General features: G+C 39.9%; 1 protein-coding gene across 7 annotated transcripts in view; it reads right to left on the bottom strand.

Moving 5' to 3' along the window:
• HMBOX1 (homeobox containing 1) overlaps window positions 1-17289 on the bottom strand; it is a 64004-nt gene extending 46715 nt beyond the window's left edge. For all 7 annotated transcript variants that reach the window (XM_039351959.1, XM_039351963.1, XM_039351961.1 and 4 more), the window contains exons 1-3: window positions 17181-17289; window positions 2489-2968; window positions 196-281 (exon numbers count right to left, since the gene is read on the bottom strand). In XM_039351959.1, coding sequence (XP_039207893.1) covers window positions 196-281; window positions 2489-2968; window positions 17181-17203 — 589 coding nt within the window. In that variant the 5' untranslated portion in view covers window positions 17204-17289. The remainder of the gene's footprint in view (window positions 1-195; window positions 282-2488; window positions 2969-17180) is intronic.
• Window positions 17290-17629: the final 340 nt, after the last annotated feature.

Raw genomic sequence — 17629 nt, 5'->3', positions numbered from 1 at the left:
TGATTCACTGAGGAAGTTTCATGACATGTATGACAATGGATATTAAATCAAAGGCATATATTATATCTACCCTGACAGGTAGGTACTGCAATGCAGAAAGCCACGCAATATGCCAACACCTGCACTAGCCAGCAAATGAGCAAGATGATGTAGCAACACTTCAGAATAGAAAAGGGGACATTTTCAAGCTCTTACCTGTAACCTGTGCAACAACTGCTTGCGAAATCCTCCGGTTGGCCAGGAAGGCTTTGATTTCCTCTTTTATCACGCTGCTGTCCCTCCTATCAAAATGAGTGGGGTTGGAAAAATAAAAAGAGAAGAGAGAGAGAGAGAGAGAAAGAGGACCAAAGTAGAATTTGAAGATGCATTTGTGGAGAATGATGGGGAGGGGGTTGATATATTGCCCTTGCCAGCAGACATTTCTTTTAATCAGTGTCACTGGTGGATCAAAGCATACAAGGAAAATGGATGACTCACAGTCTGTATAAATTCATGCAAGCCATATGGAATGTACAAAGTTTCATTACAGGGGATGAATAAATCTCTGCAACTAACATTTTGGGGGTGGGAGGAAGGGAAACAGCAGCAGTAACAATTTCTATCATTAAATGAGACTCCCACAAAGGAAATATTGCTAAAAAGAAAGAAATCAGAGCAAACCACATTAACACCTAGATTTAAGAACCACATAGTGTACCTGAAGCAAATTGCCACAATTATTAAGGGAGAGTTTACTTTGTTTTATTTATTAAATGTATTAGAAGTAGGGACAATTTGAATGTTTCTGGTGTTACATATAGAGTGATTCTACCCCATCTTCCACTTGGTGTGGAATGCCTAAAGCTGTTTTGTATGAAATAAGAGTATTATTCTGTCCAGCCCAAATCAAGCTCACAGTAGTTCTCCAGGTATTCCAATAACGAAGTTTCTACCTCTGTTTAACTAAAATATTCTTTATTTTGGTGTGGAGATCTGTGGCATTGCAATCGGCACTTTTCTATAACCAACATATGTTCATCACTCAGTTAACGGTCTCCCTGAAATTCACTAAGGGGAACTAAAGAATATGCATTGCACACATCAGTGCAAAACTGAACTTAAAGCTGATCTGTATGCATGGGTGTCTGTAGGAGTGAGAAGCAAAATGGAGCAAGAAACTCCACAGACAGGTCAGGAAGACAGAATTGGCTATTTCATAATTACTCCTCATAAATCTATCTGCACTAGACTATTAAATCTACCCTAATTATCACTGTAACCGTTCATTTTCTTAATGATAGGAAACAATATTCACTATGAAACAATAATTATAATGGATTTGTGAGAATGGACACTGGGTAGAAAACATGCTTTGCTGAGTAATAAACAGAAGAGGTAACAGACCAAAATTTTAGTAACTGATATGGTGAAGCAGCCAATAGATATATAAATCTGCTGTTCCAACATTGCATGGCCAAAGAGTAAAAGTCATATCCATAACTCTGTGCACATCAGAATTCTTTAAATTTCCATTCTTTATAACTGAGTAAAAACCATACTTCAGTAGTACTTTCAGTTATCTTAAAAGTAATTCTAAATTTGAGTGTTATCTTCCTCAATTCTTTGTTTCTCTTTATTCTGGCAAAATCAGATAAACCATGTAAAATATCTTTTAAGGTACATAAATATGATACTCTGGATAATTTATATATATTTGCTGAGTTCAATTTTGGGGTTTGCATAATTATAGGAAATACATATTATTTTATGGCTGACTCATACATGTGGGCTTTTTTCTTAAGTATGTCTGATTATTTGCTTATATAATAATATATGCACATTGGGCCTTTTAAAAACTCACATTCAGTCCTGGCCTATATTCTGCTGAACTCCACAAAGCCACTGTCTTCCAAGCCCAGTGCTTGGAATCAGAATTTTATTTTTAAGTATCTATTTTCTTCATTAAACCAAAAAAGATCCCCACAACAGCTTTTCTTGACCTATTCTAATAGAGCAGCAGTGTCAAACTGCCGGCCCACGGGCCGGACACATCATCTGGAAGCCACGCCCACCCTATTGCCGGCAATGGCAAAACTCTCCCGGTACGTTGCACGACATCACGAGTTTGATATGTCTGTAACAGAGGATGCTTAAAAGCCACTAGGTTGAGGAAACTGTTATGCTTGAGCCTTTCTGCACCTAAGCAATGCATTCAAAAGTTTAAATGACCAGTTGCCATGTCAGAAGTGTCACTCATTGGTAGTTTCACCAAGTCAGTTTTTGCATTAGATAATCATCCAAATCCAAACTAAGGCTGTGAAGAATGCACCAGATGAATAAAGATCTAAGATCTCCCTTCAACTGGCTAAGACAATTAAGTTTTGATCTGGGAAAATAAACAAATCAATTCAGAACTATCCAACGCTCTGAAGTGTTTTTGCAGGGAACAGGAAGAAAAAGAAGCTGGGAATGGGTAATTTTTTTATCCATAATATACAACTTTGCCTACCTCATCAATTCTTCTACTTTATCATCTACATCCAAGTCCTCCTCAGAGGCTTCAAAGCTATATGACCTTTGAGCCATGCTATTTGCCAGAGGGTAACGTGTAGGTGACATCTTCCCATTGAAGGCAGACAGCCTCTCGTTACTCTCCCTCCCATTTTGATTGGTAGTGCAAGGTTGTGGGGAGGTATCATAACTGTTGCTAGGAGATGGGGACATCCCAGAATGCTGGGTCTGTGTGGAAGCTGTGGCTGTAGAGGAAGACGCTGGAACATTGTTGGTGCTGTTACTACAGGATCCACTCCCATAGGCAGAGCGCCGCCCAAACTTGTCACTGTGTTCCTGGTCAAGACGGTCAAAGGTTTCCAAAGCATGGAGGATTTCGTGCCGTGTCATACCAGTACGCCGCAGGCGTTGAAGTAGATCTATTTGCTCTATGGTAAATCTGGGTTCATCAGTGTAGTGAAACATGGTTTCCAGCAGACTGGGGGGGAAAGATGAGAAACATATTTCATTTAAGCACGTCCACTAAATATAGGTGCAGTTTCCTCTCCCCAGCATATAACACTATCAGCCACTGTACTCTGATAAGGCACAAAGATATTCTACCCACTCTTCAGAATGAGCCTCATGGCAAGCATATTTATTATTCAATAATTAATTGTTTTTAAAGTTAAGAGTTTCTCTTTCTCTATCATATTTTCTTATTCCTGTTTTTCCACTCCAGAAAGCCCACATTTCCATGATAGTACAAGTATAGGATGCCTTAGTGTCAATCTGTTCAATCACCCTGATAAACCTAGGTCCCTAGGAAATACAGAAAATGAACAAATAAATAAAAACAATACATAAAATCTTGCATCTGAAATCCTAGAGAGCTGCTGACAAATTAGACAATACTGAGCAAGCTGGATCAGAGATTTGATTGTATTATTCTGTTCCCATCCTTTTTATGTCTGTTTATTTAGGATTATAAGCCTACAGACAGATATTTGTCATTGTTAATTGTACATTTCATACTGTACATTATATTTTAGTTCAGTTTCTTGAAATCAATGATTATCAATAGAAAGTCTGACCCTTTTTTTAAAGCAAGTTCGCACATCAATACAGTAACCTGATTTTGCAATTCCCCACAATTTCAGAAGCAATGTTGTTTTATTTATATTAGCATTTTAGGTCAATTTTCTACCCAAAGGCCTTCAGAATAAATATTAAAATTAATCAATAAAATATACATTTTTAAAAAGAAAGAAATGTGCCCGGCAGCAGAAAAAAAATCACAAAATTACAAGTAAAGCAATAATCCAATATACTGGGGGGGGAAATCATTCAAACTTTGACTTATTAACGAAATAGAAGATGCGATAGTAACAGAAAGAAAATTGTAAAAAGCGTATCTTGCAAAAGCTATGGATGGAGAGGTAGAATTCTATCTTCCTTCCCTAAAAAACGGGGGGGGGGGGGAAACCCATCAGAAAACAGTTTTCCTCTGTTTTTTAATCTCAAGGCCTTTTTTGTGTACTATTTTTTAAGATTGAAAAAACCATGAAATAGTTTAATTTTAAATAGCATATAAATCATACCATACTATATTTGAAAACATTGACACTAAGTCAAGAAATACATGAAAATGTGAAAAAATAAATAAGTCTGAAAGTTTTAAAAAACAGGTGATCATAGAATTTCAAATTCAACAATGACATTAATATGACAAAATGTATTTTTTGAACATTGGAGATCCCTCCCTTTCTCCCCCTTCCCTCCCCCCTCTAATATTTTTCTCGGTCCTACCTACCCTCCTAGTTGTTGTTTAAAAAATGAAAACGGTGGATGCTGGAAAGAATAATTTTCCTACCCAGAAAAAAAATATAATTTGGGGTGGCAAAGAGATTTTCACTGAATTAATAACAGGAGAGAGAGGAAGAAACAAGACTTCCCAGTTCTGATAAATGGGTGTTTGTTAATTAGGCAGCCATTTGGTGAATAAAGACATCCTACTCGTGGCAGCCATTTTTTGAGCATTCAACAGTTCTCTAAATTCCAAACATGTCTGTTGTTCTAAAAGGACTATCAATCTCTATCCTAATGACTACAACAGTAGAAAGCACTTATACTTTGGGGTGGAATTTCTCCTTTTGTCTGTTACATCAAATTGAACTGGTGTTTAGAAAAGAAATTAAGAATTTGAAGAATTACTACAAGGATGGAAAGTACCATCTCAGCTGATTTCATATAAAGATGCTCGTTATCTTACACCATTTTTCTGGACATAACTAATGGCCAATATAGCTTAAAAGAGTCTTCCACTGTGAGGCCGAGCCTAAGACTACATGGCAAGTATTCTACTTATGGTGTCACAACTCCCTCACAAATACATTACAGTATTCATAAGTGGAAATAAATCCCTATAGCTTACTGGAGAAACACAACTGTTTCATCCTTTCCAACAATATCAGAATCAAAATATATATTGTCATAAATTCTGGAGGACTTTTAAATTGGAACAAATAATTTTCATATAGGAAAAGATGAAACATTTTTTAAATGATCCATTTCTCAATCCTTCAAAAATCTGATAGTTACAAGTTAATTAATCAACCAAGGAGCGTCCTCTCTTTTCTTGCAAATCAAAAACCCACTCTAAGGAAACATGATGGCCCTTCCAAAATTTCCCACTATCTAAATCCATAAAATGACATCCTATTTCTACTTTTGATACAAAACCCCAGAATTTTTGTGAACACCACTTTAAATAATATATCAACTAGATTCTGAATAATTTGTGATTTATTCCAATATACCAATAAGCCAAATAACAAAACAGCAATAATGGGTAATGGAAGACACAGGAAACAACTTCAAACTTAATTAAAGTAAAGGACAGAATATATTACAAAAATACCAGAATTCAGATGTTTCACATTTTTTGTTTATTTTATACATGATTCAAAATATACCTTATAGAAAAAGAATTTTATACTTGTGGACAGATTTTTTTTAAAAAAAATCCCACTTCACCAGATACAACCTTTATAGATAGGAACTTTGTCAGCAACTAAAGAAATATGTTGGCAAGCAGGCACTTTTGCTGTTCCTGAGTACCATGCTGAAATTGTGGGGTTAATTCATTCATTTTGAAAATGGAACATTAAAAGTAAACGTATGGAATGGATTGATGTTTTATTGACAATTGCCATTGTCAAGTAACTGAAATGGAAATTTGAAGCTTGACAGAATCTGAGCTGGTATAGCAGTAGTTAAACTAAAAAAGAGGTTATAGTGCTTATATTACAGAAGCAGGAAAACACACACAGAGAACCATAAATCATGTTTACAAAAGTGATCTGTTCAATTAAGTATTACGATAATTACATTTGGATAAACAAACACAGATTTTTGATATACACTATTTTTTACTTTTGTAATTTGTAAAAATAAAAAAGTGAATGGATGCCAGGGACTTTGTGGATTTTGACAATGATTAGCAGCAAAGCTCAGCCACAAATTTGGGATAATCAGACTTAATATCTGCTAGGAAAAAAATGTTACAGAGCTATGTGACACTTCAGATTCAAAAGCAAAAAAGACGGCATTTGTTTGCAATAATGTAAACAAAATCTGTGCTGTCCTGAGATCATGCTGCTGCTGCTGCTGCTTCTACAAGGAGCAACTACATATTTCCAAAAAATACACAACTGCTTTAAGAAATAGCAGACATTCCTGAAGCACTTATCCGTCTTTGAATCCAATGTGCTTGCATAGCCCTAAAATGTAGAAAACCAAAGAAATGAAGGCATAATAGATTCAGTCCTTAATACGCTTACTCTAAGTCCCCCCCATCCACCACCACCCCAAAAAACATAAGTTATTTCTTTTGAAAAATATGCATAGGACTACATGAAGATGCTGGATTTATTGGCAATTTTAAGAGTGGCTTGACATGTTTCCTCTTAGAATGTTAACAATTCATCAGAAAATGTCATCTAAATTCTGAACATTATCATTTTGCACACATATACACACAATGCTGACTTTTAATTACTATTTTAGAAGGAGAGAAATCCATTACCATTTCCCAATTATGCAATTTTGGACAATGTGGGTAAATACTGTGTATCTGTGTTACAGATACAAAATTAGCTGCTTCTTTCACTGTGTTGACATGAACTTATTCTGCATTCTGTTTTTAACAAGGCGCTCTCTCTTTCTCTTTCTCTCTCTCTCTCTCTCTCATACAGAGAGAGAGAGAGAGAGAGAGAGAGAATTTTTCAAGCCACAGAGGAATCCCAGTTTTTAATGATGCCCTACTCTTTTGAAGCACTCAGAAAATGAAGAAGAAAATTGCATGGTGGAGATAGAAGAGAACACTCTTCCCAGCAATGCCTTACCTTAAACTGACAGCAATTCTACTTGTAAACTGCATGCAAATCCCTAATGTAAAGGTGTCCCGTGTTTAACAAGCCAATTTACGAGGCAATTCTGCAACCAGACATTTAAGAATAATGTGATGCTCCTTGTTAATTAAGGGACATGCATCCCCATTAGCAGTTTATCACTATATAATGTTTGAAGCCCTTCTAATTCGCTACAACTACTTTAATTGTATTACTTTAATTTGTTTCTTATGGGAGAAGGGTGAACTGTTTTTTTCTTTGCAGGAATTAGCCCATTAAAAAAAGAAAAAGCAGGATCTGCTTGTTTGTTTTTTGATTTAATAAGCGAAAAGCAGAACAGTTCAGATTTGCAAAATGTCATTCCGCTTATGAAACAAGAGCAGAAACATGTCAAATTTAACCATCTCTGAAAAAAAAAATTCTCACAATAGAAACAGCCAGGATTCTTAATTTCTTCTCATATTTTTGCGTTATTTACTAAAGTTTGTCTTTCTTAAATCAGAGTGAATATGTATTTTTAAAAGGAATGATGGAGATTGAGAATTTTCAAAATTCATCTATCAAGAAATTTTTGTGGACTTATTTCTTAAATTGTAATTATTATAGTTCCGTTCCACCTACTTGCCACAGAGAAAAAAGTGAGAATTATAGGTAGCCCTCGACTTACAACAGTTCATTTAGTGATATTCAAAGTTACGATATCACTGAAAAAAGTGACTTATGACCATTTTTCACACTTACGACCATTGCAGCATTCCCATGGTCATAGGATCAGATGCTTGATAACCGACATAACATAACATTTATGACGGTTGCAGTGTTTTGGGGTGATATAAACACCTTTGGCCGCTTTCTGACAAGCAGGGTCAATGGGGAAGCCATTAATAACCATGTCACTAACTTAACAACTGCAGTGATTCACTTAACAACTGTGGCAAGAAATATTGCAAAATGGGGCAAAATTCATTTAACAAATGTCTCACTTAGCACCAAAAGATTGGGCTCAATTCCAGTCGTACGTTGAGGACTATCTGTATTCATTAAATGTGCTGAAAATCTGGTTCCTCCTCTAGTTTTCATTCAGCTCAGTGAATTATCATTAAAAGTACTAAAACTGTTAAGATGTTCCATATATTGGTTACATTATTTATTTATTTGTGAAATTTATTTACTGCCTACCTCACCTTTCCTGTGGGGCTCTTTTGGGCAACTTACAATAATAAAAATGAAGAAAAGGAAAAGAGTACAAACAGAACAGAAGCAAAATAATAGAATAAAATAAACAAATGACAAAGGAACATGACGAGAATAATATATCAATATGTTTTCCTCTTCCCTGATTTTTTTTTTCTTTTGCTGAATTGGGTGTTTTTACTGTATTGTGGAAACATGATCTTAGACTGAGAGATTACTGTATTAAATCCCGCTGCTTTCAAATACTCTTTGATGATGATGATGATTATGGTGATTCATTTAGCCCAGGGGTTTCCAACCCCTGGTCCGTGGACTGGCACTGGTCTGTGGCATGCCAGCATCTGGTCCACACAAACAAACAAAGCCCCATCCATGGGATACAGGCAGCACACAAAACCACACACTTTCCAGTCCGTGGAAAAACCTTTCTCCACGGAACCGATCCCTAGTGCCCAAAAGGTTGGGGATCTCTTCATTGTTTAAAAGAAATGCCAAGACAATTTCAAGTAACCAATCTAAGTAAGCAGGATAGAAAGAGTTTTGACACATTTCCTCTTTGGTGCTGGAGAAGGCTCCTAAGAATACCATGGTCAGCCAAGAAAACAAACAAGTAGTAGATCATCACAAATAATCAATCCAGAGTTCTCACTTGAGACACAAGTAGCCACTTATGGACATATTATCTGAAGATCTCACTCTCCAGAAAAGGCTCTAATGTTGGAAAAAGTGGAAAGAAGGGATGAAAAGGATAGCCAATAGCAAGGTGGATAGACTCAGTTATAGCAGTGATTGGTACAACTTTGGAAGACCTGAAGGATCAGGTTAGGGACAGAATGTCATGGAGAAAATCTATCTATGTGGGCACTAAGACTCAATACCAATTTGAGTCAGTACAATATATGTTGCTGTAGACCAGGGGTGTCAAACTCGCAATGTCACGTGATGTGTCACGATGTATCGTGACTTTTTTTCCATTGCCTCCAATGAGGTGGGTGGGTCGCCATGACGCATCCGGCCCATGGGCTGGCAGTTTGACACCCCTGCTGTAGACGATGTATAGCAGAACAGTAGCAGGAGGCTGCCACTGCTCTTCTGTCCTGTGTGTTGGCTTCCAGGAGATGTCAACTTGACCACTATGAGAAGCTGTTTTAGTTTCAACAAAGTGGTTGAGTTTATTCTTAATCTTGATTCATTCCCAGGTGATTAACCCTTCTAAGAAGGTTTCTGTGCCAGAGGATCGTTGCAAGAGCCTCTATCAGAGGAATCCAGAGAACAGGTTTACATTAAATAGCCGTAGGAATGTTGTTGTTGTTTTTAAAGAAGATGTTTATATCTTCTCTTGTCAACTTTTCTCCCTTTAGCCCACTTTGATGTTTAGACACCAGTCTCTTCTCACAACTGTTCAGCCCTAAAACTATAAAACAAATCAGGTCTGCCCAGCTGTCTCTCCAAAATGTTCTGTTTAGGCATGCAAAGCAGGGTGCTACAAATGCAGAAATCTGTTGTACACTTTCGATCAAAGCAATGACAATTAATAAAAACAGCCTGAGACACCTGAAAAGAAATCCAGCATAATCAAATGCTCACCAACAAAAAACTTGTACAACTCAAGGCAAGAATGAAATAGCAATAGAATAATAGAATGGAAGAGGCATTCTTTTGTCTTGAAGTCCTTCAGCTACTAGTACAAGTGGGGTTTGTGTTGCATAATACTATTTTGCCAGGCAGACGTTGATTTCAGATTTCACATCAAACCCTGTCCTGAACTAATAACAATTTAAAATCCACTTTGTTTGGGCTTTCAAAATCTATCATTGGCATACTATTACTCAGAGTTGTTTGTATCCTTCATGGCATTCCACATGGCTACTGGCCTCATCCTTTTACATTTTTGCAGTAGGGTTGAATTGCTACTAGAGTGTTCTTACTGCTTGTTTTCATCCTTCTGAGTTGACCAGTACCTACCCAAGCTTGCCAGTGGGAGGGCACAAAAAGGGCAAACAGTCAGAAATCTTATTCTTCCTTGGACACATTTGCTTTTTTGTGTGTGTGTGGGGGGGTGGAATACAGAGATTGTGCAGGGTGGGAAAGAAACTATGTTATGGAAGGATGGGGTGGGGAATTTGTAAAGGTTGGCTATTGGAGGGGGAGAGAAAACCCAGAAGCCAGAACAAGGCTGAGATACCCATCAAATGGGAAGTAGAAGAATTGCAGTTCAAAGAAATGTTACAAAACTGTGTTCATAGTCAGCAATTTTGGAAGGCCGATACAAAAAAGTCCCCTATGTATCCTGTGTTCAAAGGACCATTGAAACTACCGCTCATGTCTTATTATATTGTACACTCTATAAGGATCCTAGGATCTACCTTATAACTCCTTACCTGATAAAACACCCGAGAAATTCTGATCTTTTGTATGCTTAGTTGTTGTCAAATCAATATGATTCAGTCTCCTTGAACATAGCCAAATTTTGCATATTCAGATTTTGATTGCCCATTGATGAAGCCACCATTAATTATATTTTCTGTTTTGTTTACTTATTTTTATTTTAATGTGGTTTTATCCATAAGTCTGATCTGTGACTGTAATAAAAATTCCCTCTCATTGCCTTTACTGTTTGGTTTTAGAGCAGAAGCTCTAGTTAAGATCCAAGAAATAATGGAGAAATGTGGTATAAGCACTGAGTTTAGATCACGGGTGTCAAACTCGATCGCATCATGACTTTTTTTTGCCTTTGCAAAGTGGAGGTGGGCGTGGCCTGTGCATGACACATCTGGCCTGTGGGCTGCCAATTTGACAAGTTTAGATTGTGCTTCTTGGATTAGAAGTAAAACATTTTGAAGGAAAAAACCCAAGAAGATCCAATTGCCTTTTGAACAGCACCTTTGGGATATACTAGCAATGTTATAATATTGCATCTCTCCTCTGGAAGTGAAACTCTGCCTGAAATTATAGTTGATTAAAATACAAAGCTGCAGGAAGCAACTTGATAATCTTGGGTCTTGGTCCTCCCTTCAAACATCATGCAAAATCATGGTCCTAACTACAATGCAATGGGATGTCTCTATTTAGTGCACAGCCATTGAATGTCTCCAGTAGAGACATTCTTCAATTATGTAAATCCACATCAAGTATGATATAAGTGCTTAGTGTTGCTACAGACTTCTCCCTCCACCCCAAAAAGCTAGTCCTTCCAGATATGTTGGAAATACAGAACCCAGAATTCCTAATGACAATAGTCTGGGAAAGAGTAGAACTGAGCAAAACGTCTGAGAGGAAGACACTGCTACATTATTTTTTTAATACGATATACTTAACTGTTTAAAAACAAAACTCTGGTTAAAATGTTTTTCTTCCACCCATTGATCATAAGTATCTATAAAAGCTGACAATGGCAAAATAGGATTTTCCCCTTAACATACAAAAAAAAAAAAAAACCTTCATGCTGAGGTTTCTAAAAACAAAATGCTTTACATATTCTGAAAACAAACAAAAATTCCTTCAATGCCTCATAAATACTGCTTTTATACATATATAACCATCTCCTGTGCTTTTCAAGATCCAAGGAAGTAGCTAACCAGCTCCCAAAGCCTCATATCATGACAAAATGAACTTCGAAGTCTCTGCCAAGTTGTGACATGCCAGTTGATTCTCATGAATGAGGGCTTCACCTCTTTGGTCAATCCCACAACAATTTAGATCTCTTGAGGAAGGGGATGCTTCAACCAAGAGACTAAATCCTGCTTCTAGTTTTCAACTTCATACGTTCATGTTGTTCATATGTAAAGTCATGAAATGCCCAGAGATTTGAATGGCATGCATATCCACGAAAGAGGGAAAAACATAGAGAAAGTGCATCAATATAAGCAATTTGTTAATGGTTTCATGGCGTGTAATTTTAGGGTTCACTTATCCATTCTTTGTTCGACCCATGAAACCTAGAGTAAAATTGTCTTAAATCAAAAAGAGCACATACAATGCCTTTCAAAGCAATAAATGGTGTGTAAATAGGACAGATTATACATAGTAATTTGCAGACATTTTATAACCTAGGAATCCTTTTTCCTTAGTCTGACTAGATGAGGGTCCCCTCTACCACAAAACTCCACTGAAGAAGAATCTTCGATACGCCCCAAGGTATTCTGGATTCACATGAAGCAACAACCAACAATCAAGTTTCACCACTACCACAGGTGAAATTAGAATTACATAATGAAATTGCCAGATTCAACCTCCAGCACCTTCTTTTAAAAAGAGCAGGGAGTAGATCAGTGGAGAAACTCATTCCCTGGCTAATAATTGAAGCCAAAAATATACTACTTTGTCATTCTAATATCCTATCATAAATAATAACTGGGGATGTGGGAAATCATTGTCTAGTACATTATCAGGGCAATAAGTAGGGGAAGGAAGACAGTTTAGGCAAGTTGAACAAATGATCTGATCTGGAGTAATTTTCTAAGAATAAAGAGGAAGGGAAAAAAATCAGGCAAAATTAATAATTCCTGTCTCTGATTGCTTTATCCATTTCTTAATGATCTGCCAGGAGAAATAATCAGCATAAGAAAACAGTTTTTTCTTGTTTGCACAGGTGTGTATTGCATTTTCAAGCAAACAGGTTAGAATTGGACTGCTGGAACTAATCATCTAGATTTGAAAACCTCAGAGCCTTCTTCCGGTATAGAAGAAACTTGCAGCCTGTGGAACTCATCCTTATAACTAGCAAGCACTATGAAACCTTTGGCTTGGGCAAAGTCTGAATAGTGAAAGCCAAATGCTCTGCCCTTGCTATTCAATTAAGTGGTAACCTCAGCTTTTGCTCTGCAAGAAACATTATAAACCTTCCTTGATTCCCCTGCTCACAGCAAGGGGAAAAAAGGACTGACAAATTCACATTCTAGACTCCACTGTATTTCTAGGGCATGTTTCAATGTGTAACTTAGTTGGGCTAAAAAAGAACTGAACTTTAAGAGCTGAGACATATCAATGGCTACTTTCTTAGTTTATAGCCTAGCAGAGATTTGAATACACAGTACTGCAGATCCAAATAAAACCCTTTCCTTTTAATCTCCCTGCACTATAAACAAATGAAGTGTTTATTACTTAAGAGCTATTCAGTCAAAATCCTTTGTTTTTATGTCTGTGAATCACAAATACAGACATTGCATGCTGTATCTGTAGAAATGTGTAGAAATGCAACACAAATATTGCATGCTGCATGTGTAGAAATGCTCTAGTTGAAATTCAACTCCTTTCTGAACTATTTTTAAGCCATCTGTAAAATGGAAATATTTATAACAAACAAATGTAGGTCATTCACAAAATAAGTTTCTCCCAAAATTTCATATTGAAAAATCATATAAATTTAACAACCAATATGAGTGAGCTAGTCCTCTCTAGGCTATCTAGAAAATATTTCTTTGTTGTTGTTGTTGTTAGTTGCGAAGTTGTGCCTGACCCATCGTGACCCCTTGGACAATGTTCCTCCAGGCCTTCCTGTCCTCTACCATCTTCTGGAGTCCATTTAAGCTCACTCCTACTGCTTCAGTGACTCCATCCAGCCACCTCATTCTCTGTCGTCCCCTTCTTCTATTGCCCTCAATCTTTCCCAGCATTAGGCTCTTCTCCAATGAGTCCTTCCTTCTCATTAGGTGGCCAAAGTACTTGAATTTCAACTTCAGGATCTGGCTTTCTAAAGAGCAGTCAGGGTTGATCTCCTCTAGGATTGACCGGTTTGATTGCCTTGCAGTCCAGGGGACTCGCAGGAGTCTTCTCCAGCACTTTAATTACTGGCCTAGTGGCTGGGATACATCCATGTTGTATTTGTATTTGTATTTAATTTTATTTATATGCCGCCCAATCCCAAAGGACTCAGGGCAGCGTACAGAGTTAAAACAATCATAAAACAATAAAATAATACAGTCATACCGCGAGTCCGATCATATCCCGGCCCCCCCTGGGGACATCAGCCCCAGGCCTGCCGGAACAGGAGAGTTTTAACGGCTTTCTTAAAGGCCGGCAGGGTGGGAGTAGTTCGAACCTCGGAGGGAAGTTGATTCCACCAGGTCGGAGCCACCACAGAAAAGGCCCTTCCCCGAGGGCCCGCCAGCCGACATTGTCTGGCCGACGGGACCTGAAGGAGGCCCAATCTATGGGACCTCACCGGTCTCTGGGAACTGTGCGGCAGAATACGGTCCTGTAAGTAACCTGGCCCTATGCCATGAAGGGCTTTAAAGGTGATAACCAACACCTTGAATTGCGTCCAGAGACCCACAGGAAGCCAGTGCAGCTCGCGGAGGATAGGTGGCACGTGGGCGTACCTTGGCGCGCCCACAATCGCTCTCGCGGCTGCGTTCTGAACTAACTACAGCCTCCGAACGCCCTTCAAGGGTAGCCCCATGTAGAGCGCGTTACAGTAATCCAGTCTTGAGGTGACAAGGGCATGAGTGACTGTGAGTAAAGCCTCCCAGTCCAAATAAGGCCACAACTGGTGCACTAGGCGAACCTGTGCAAAGGTCCCCCTGGCCACAGCCGATAGATGTTGTTCCAAATTTAGCTGTGAGTCCAGGAGGACACCCAAGTTGCGTGCCTGCACTGAGGGAGGTAAATTTGCCCCCCCCAGGACTAATGATGGACCATCCAGTTGGCCTTTGGGAGGCAAGACCCAGAGCCACTCGGTCTTGTCAGGGTTGAGTCTAAGCCTGTTCATCCCATCCAGACCCTCACATCTCCCAGGCACCGGCACATCACGTCGACTGCTTCACTGAAAGGACACGGGGTGGAGATAATTAGTTTCATCCAAGGATCACAAGAGTTGGGACGCCAGCACCTTCTCTACAACCTTCCCCACAAAGGGGAGGTTGGAGACGGGACGAAAGTTCTTCAAAACAGCTGGGTCCAGGGAAGGCTTCTTGAGGAGGGGCCTCACCACCGCTTCCTTTAAAGGTTGCGGGAAAGACCCCTCCATCAAGGAGGCATTGATTATCGCCTGGAGCCAGCCTCGTGTCACCTCCCTACTGGCAGAAACCAGCCAGGAGGGGCACGGGTCCAATAAACAGGTGGCGGCATTCATTGCCCTCATGGCCTTGTCCACTTCATCAGGGGTCACAGGCTCAAACTCGCTCCAGATAACATGACTAAGACCAGCCCCTGGCAACTCGGCTGGCACTGCCCAGTCAGAGTCCAGGTCTCTCTGAATCTGAGCGATTTTGTCTGAAAGAAACTGAACAAACTCCTCAGCTCTCCCCTGCAAGGGTTCCTCCTCCTCCTCCACTTTAAGAAGGGAGCGGGTCACCCTAAACAAGGCGGCCGGGCGAGATTCTACGGACGCAATAAGTGCGGAAAAGTGATCACGCTTTGCCGCCCTTATCGCCACTAAATAAGTCCTAAGATAGGCTCTTAATAGTGATCGGTCAGATTCAGAGTTACTGGCCCTCCAACGTTGCTCTAGATGTCTCTTGTGGCGCTTCATCTCCTGGAGCTCCTCAGTAAACCAAGGCGCCCTCCGGGGACCACCACCACAGAGAGGTCGCAAAGGCGCAATTCGATCCAGGGACCCGGACGCCGCCTCATTCCAGGCCGCAACCAGGGACCCGGACGAGTTGTGGACAAGGGAGTCAGGTATTTCCCCAAGCTCCTCCTGGAACCGATCTGGGTCCATTAGGCGCCTGGGGCGGAACCACCTAGTCGGCTCCCTCTCCCTGCGATGGGGGAGTGATGCTCTGAAGTCCAGCCTCAATAGGAAATGATCTGTCCATGACAAGGGCGAGATCTCTATTCCCCTTAATTCCAGATCATGTCTCCATTGCCCCGAGAGAAACACAAGGTCGAGTGTGTGACCACCCCTATGAGTTGGATCCTGAATTACCTGGGTCAGGTCCATGGTTGCCATGGAAGTCATGAACTCCTGCACCGCCTCTGAGCGATCGCCGAGTGATGGTAGGTTAAAGTCCCCCAGTACTATGAGTCTGGGGAACTCCACCGCCAACCCGGCTACTGACTCCAGCAACGCAGGCAGGGCTGTTGCAACGCAGCTGGGAGGTAGGTACGTCAGCAGCAAGCCCAACTGAACCCGTGAACCCAACTTCAATAGGAGGGACTCACACCCAACAACCTCTGGGGCAGGAATCCCACGAGGACTCAAGGACTTCCGAGCGATGACTGCCACTCCCCCACCCCTGCCCTGATGTCAAGGCTGATGAAGCACCACAAACCTGTCCGGGCACATCTCCGAGAGGGAAACACCCCCCTCAGGGCCCAGCCAGGTTTCGGTTATACATGCCAGGTCCGCCCCGCTGTCCAATATTAAATCACGGACAAGGGGGGCTTTGCTGACAACGGACCTGGCATTAAGCAACAGCAGCCTACAATTAGGGCCCTGTACTCCCCTGTCACCAGTACTACAGGATGAGCCTTTTGAGGGGCCGGAACAAGGAATCGCTCTAACATAGCGAGTCCTCGTTCACCAAAGATGGCCTGCCCCTCGGCTCCCGCCATATCTGCCCATCCCAGTCATGACCGGGATGCTCCGACCTTCTCCCCTCCCCGGAGTACCCCCACCCTCACCAGCCTTCTCCCTTCCTGACCGGACTCGCTTTCCATACAAACCAAGCCCAAGGGTAAGTCCTGCCCCCCCTACTTTTGCTATTGCACTCAGCAGAGGGGGTACCAGGCTCCGCCCCTGACTCCACCATTCTCATACCCCAAACACTCAATACACATTCACACTCAATTTATATACATAAAAAATAAAAATATTCACATTCATACGCCCTAAATACAATAATAAAATTTGTACATAAATTTTGTTGGAGGAATATTTATAAAACTTACCAAAATCGCTGTCACACTACCACATTTCTGAAGTAAAATACAAACCACACCATCAGCATGAAAGGGCATGAAAGGTAAAACCCATATTCCTCTTGTGGCTTCCTAGGTCAGCCTATCCTAACCTGATGCCCTTTGATGTATTAGACTAGAAGTACCATTATTACCAGCCAACAGGAAATCCTTAATTCAGCAGAAATCTGCAAACTTAACAGACTTACTAGCTCTCAAGCTTTTGACTACAGACAAATAAAAAATAGTTCATGTTGTACTTACACCACTGGAAAGGTTCTCAGCATAATTTACATGGGGAGAGGAAGGTCAGAAAGCCTCTTGGAGGTCTTCAGTATTTGTTATCATTCTGAAACAAATAAGAAGGCAGTGGTTTAATTTTTACATAATTTCTTCGAAGTTATTTTTCATATTATTGCACACATCAAAATAAATACCTCACAAACAAGCAATCATTATTTCATTTTCTACCAAAACTCCTATAAAGCCAGAATTTGTCTTAAAATAGACAGGACTCTGATGGGTAGAAGGGTCTTTTTGAAATATTTTACAGTGCCTCACAACGTAAATGCATCTGGACATGATGGGTTGCAAAGCTGTAATTACTGAATAAAACACAAAAGTAAAATACTAGTTGCTCAGAAAGATGTATAGGTTTAGAATGACAAATCAACATAAGCTGACATCATGACTTGAGGTGCACAAAACTATGT

This window comes from Crotalus tigris, unplaced genomic scaffold (assembly GCF_016545835.1).
Source record: "Crotalus tigris isolate CLP2741 ecotype Arizona unplaced genomic scaffold, ASM1654583v1 scf7180000018388.308857, whole genome shotgun sequence".
In the NCBI taxonomy this organism is placed as follows: Eukaryota; Metazoa; Chordata; class Lepidosauria; order Squamata; family Viperidae; genus Crotalus; species Crotalus tigris.
Note: the sequence above shows the minus strand (reverse complement) of the source record. Positions and strands in the feature narration are given on the sequence as shown.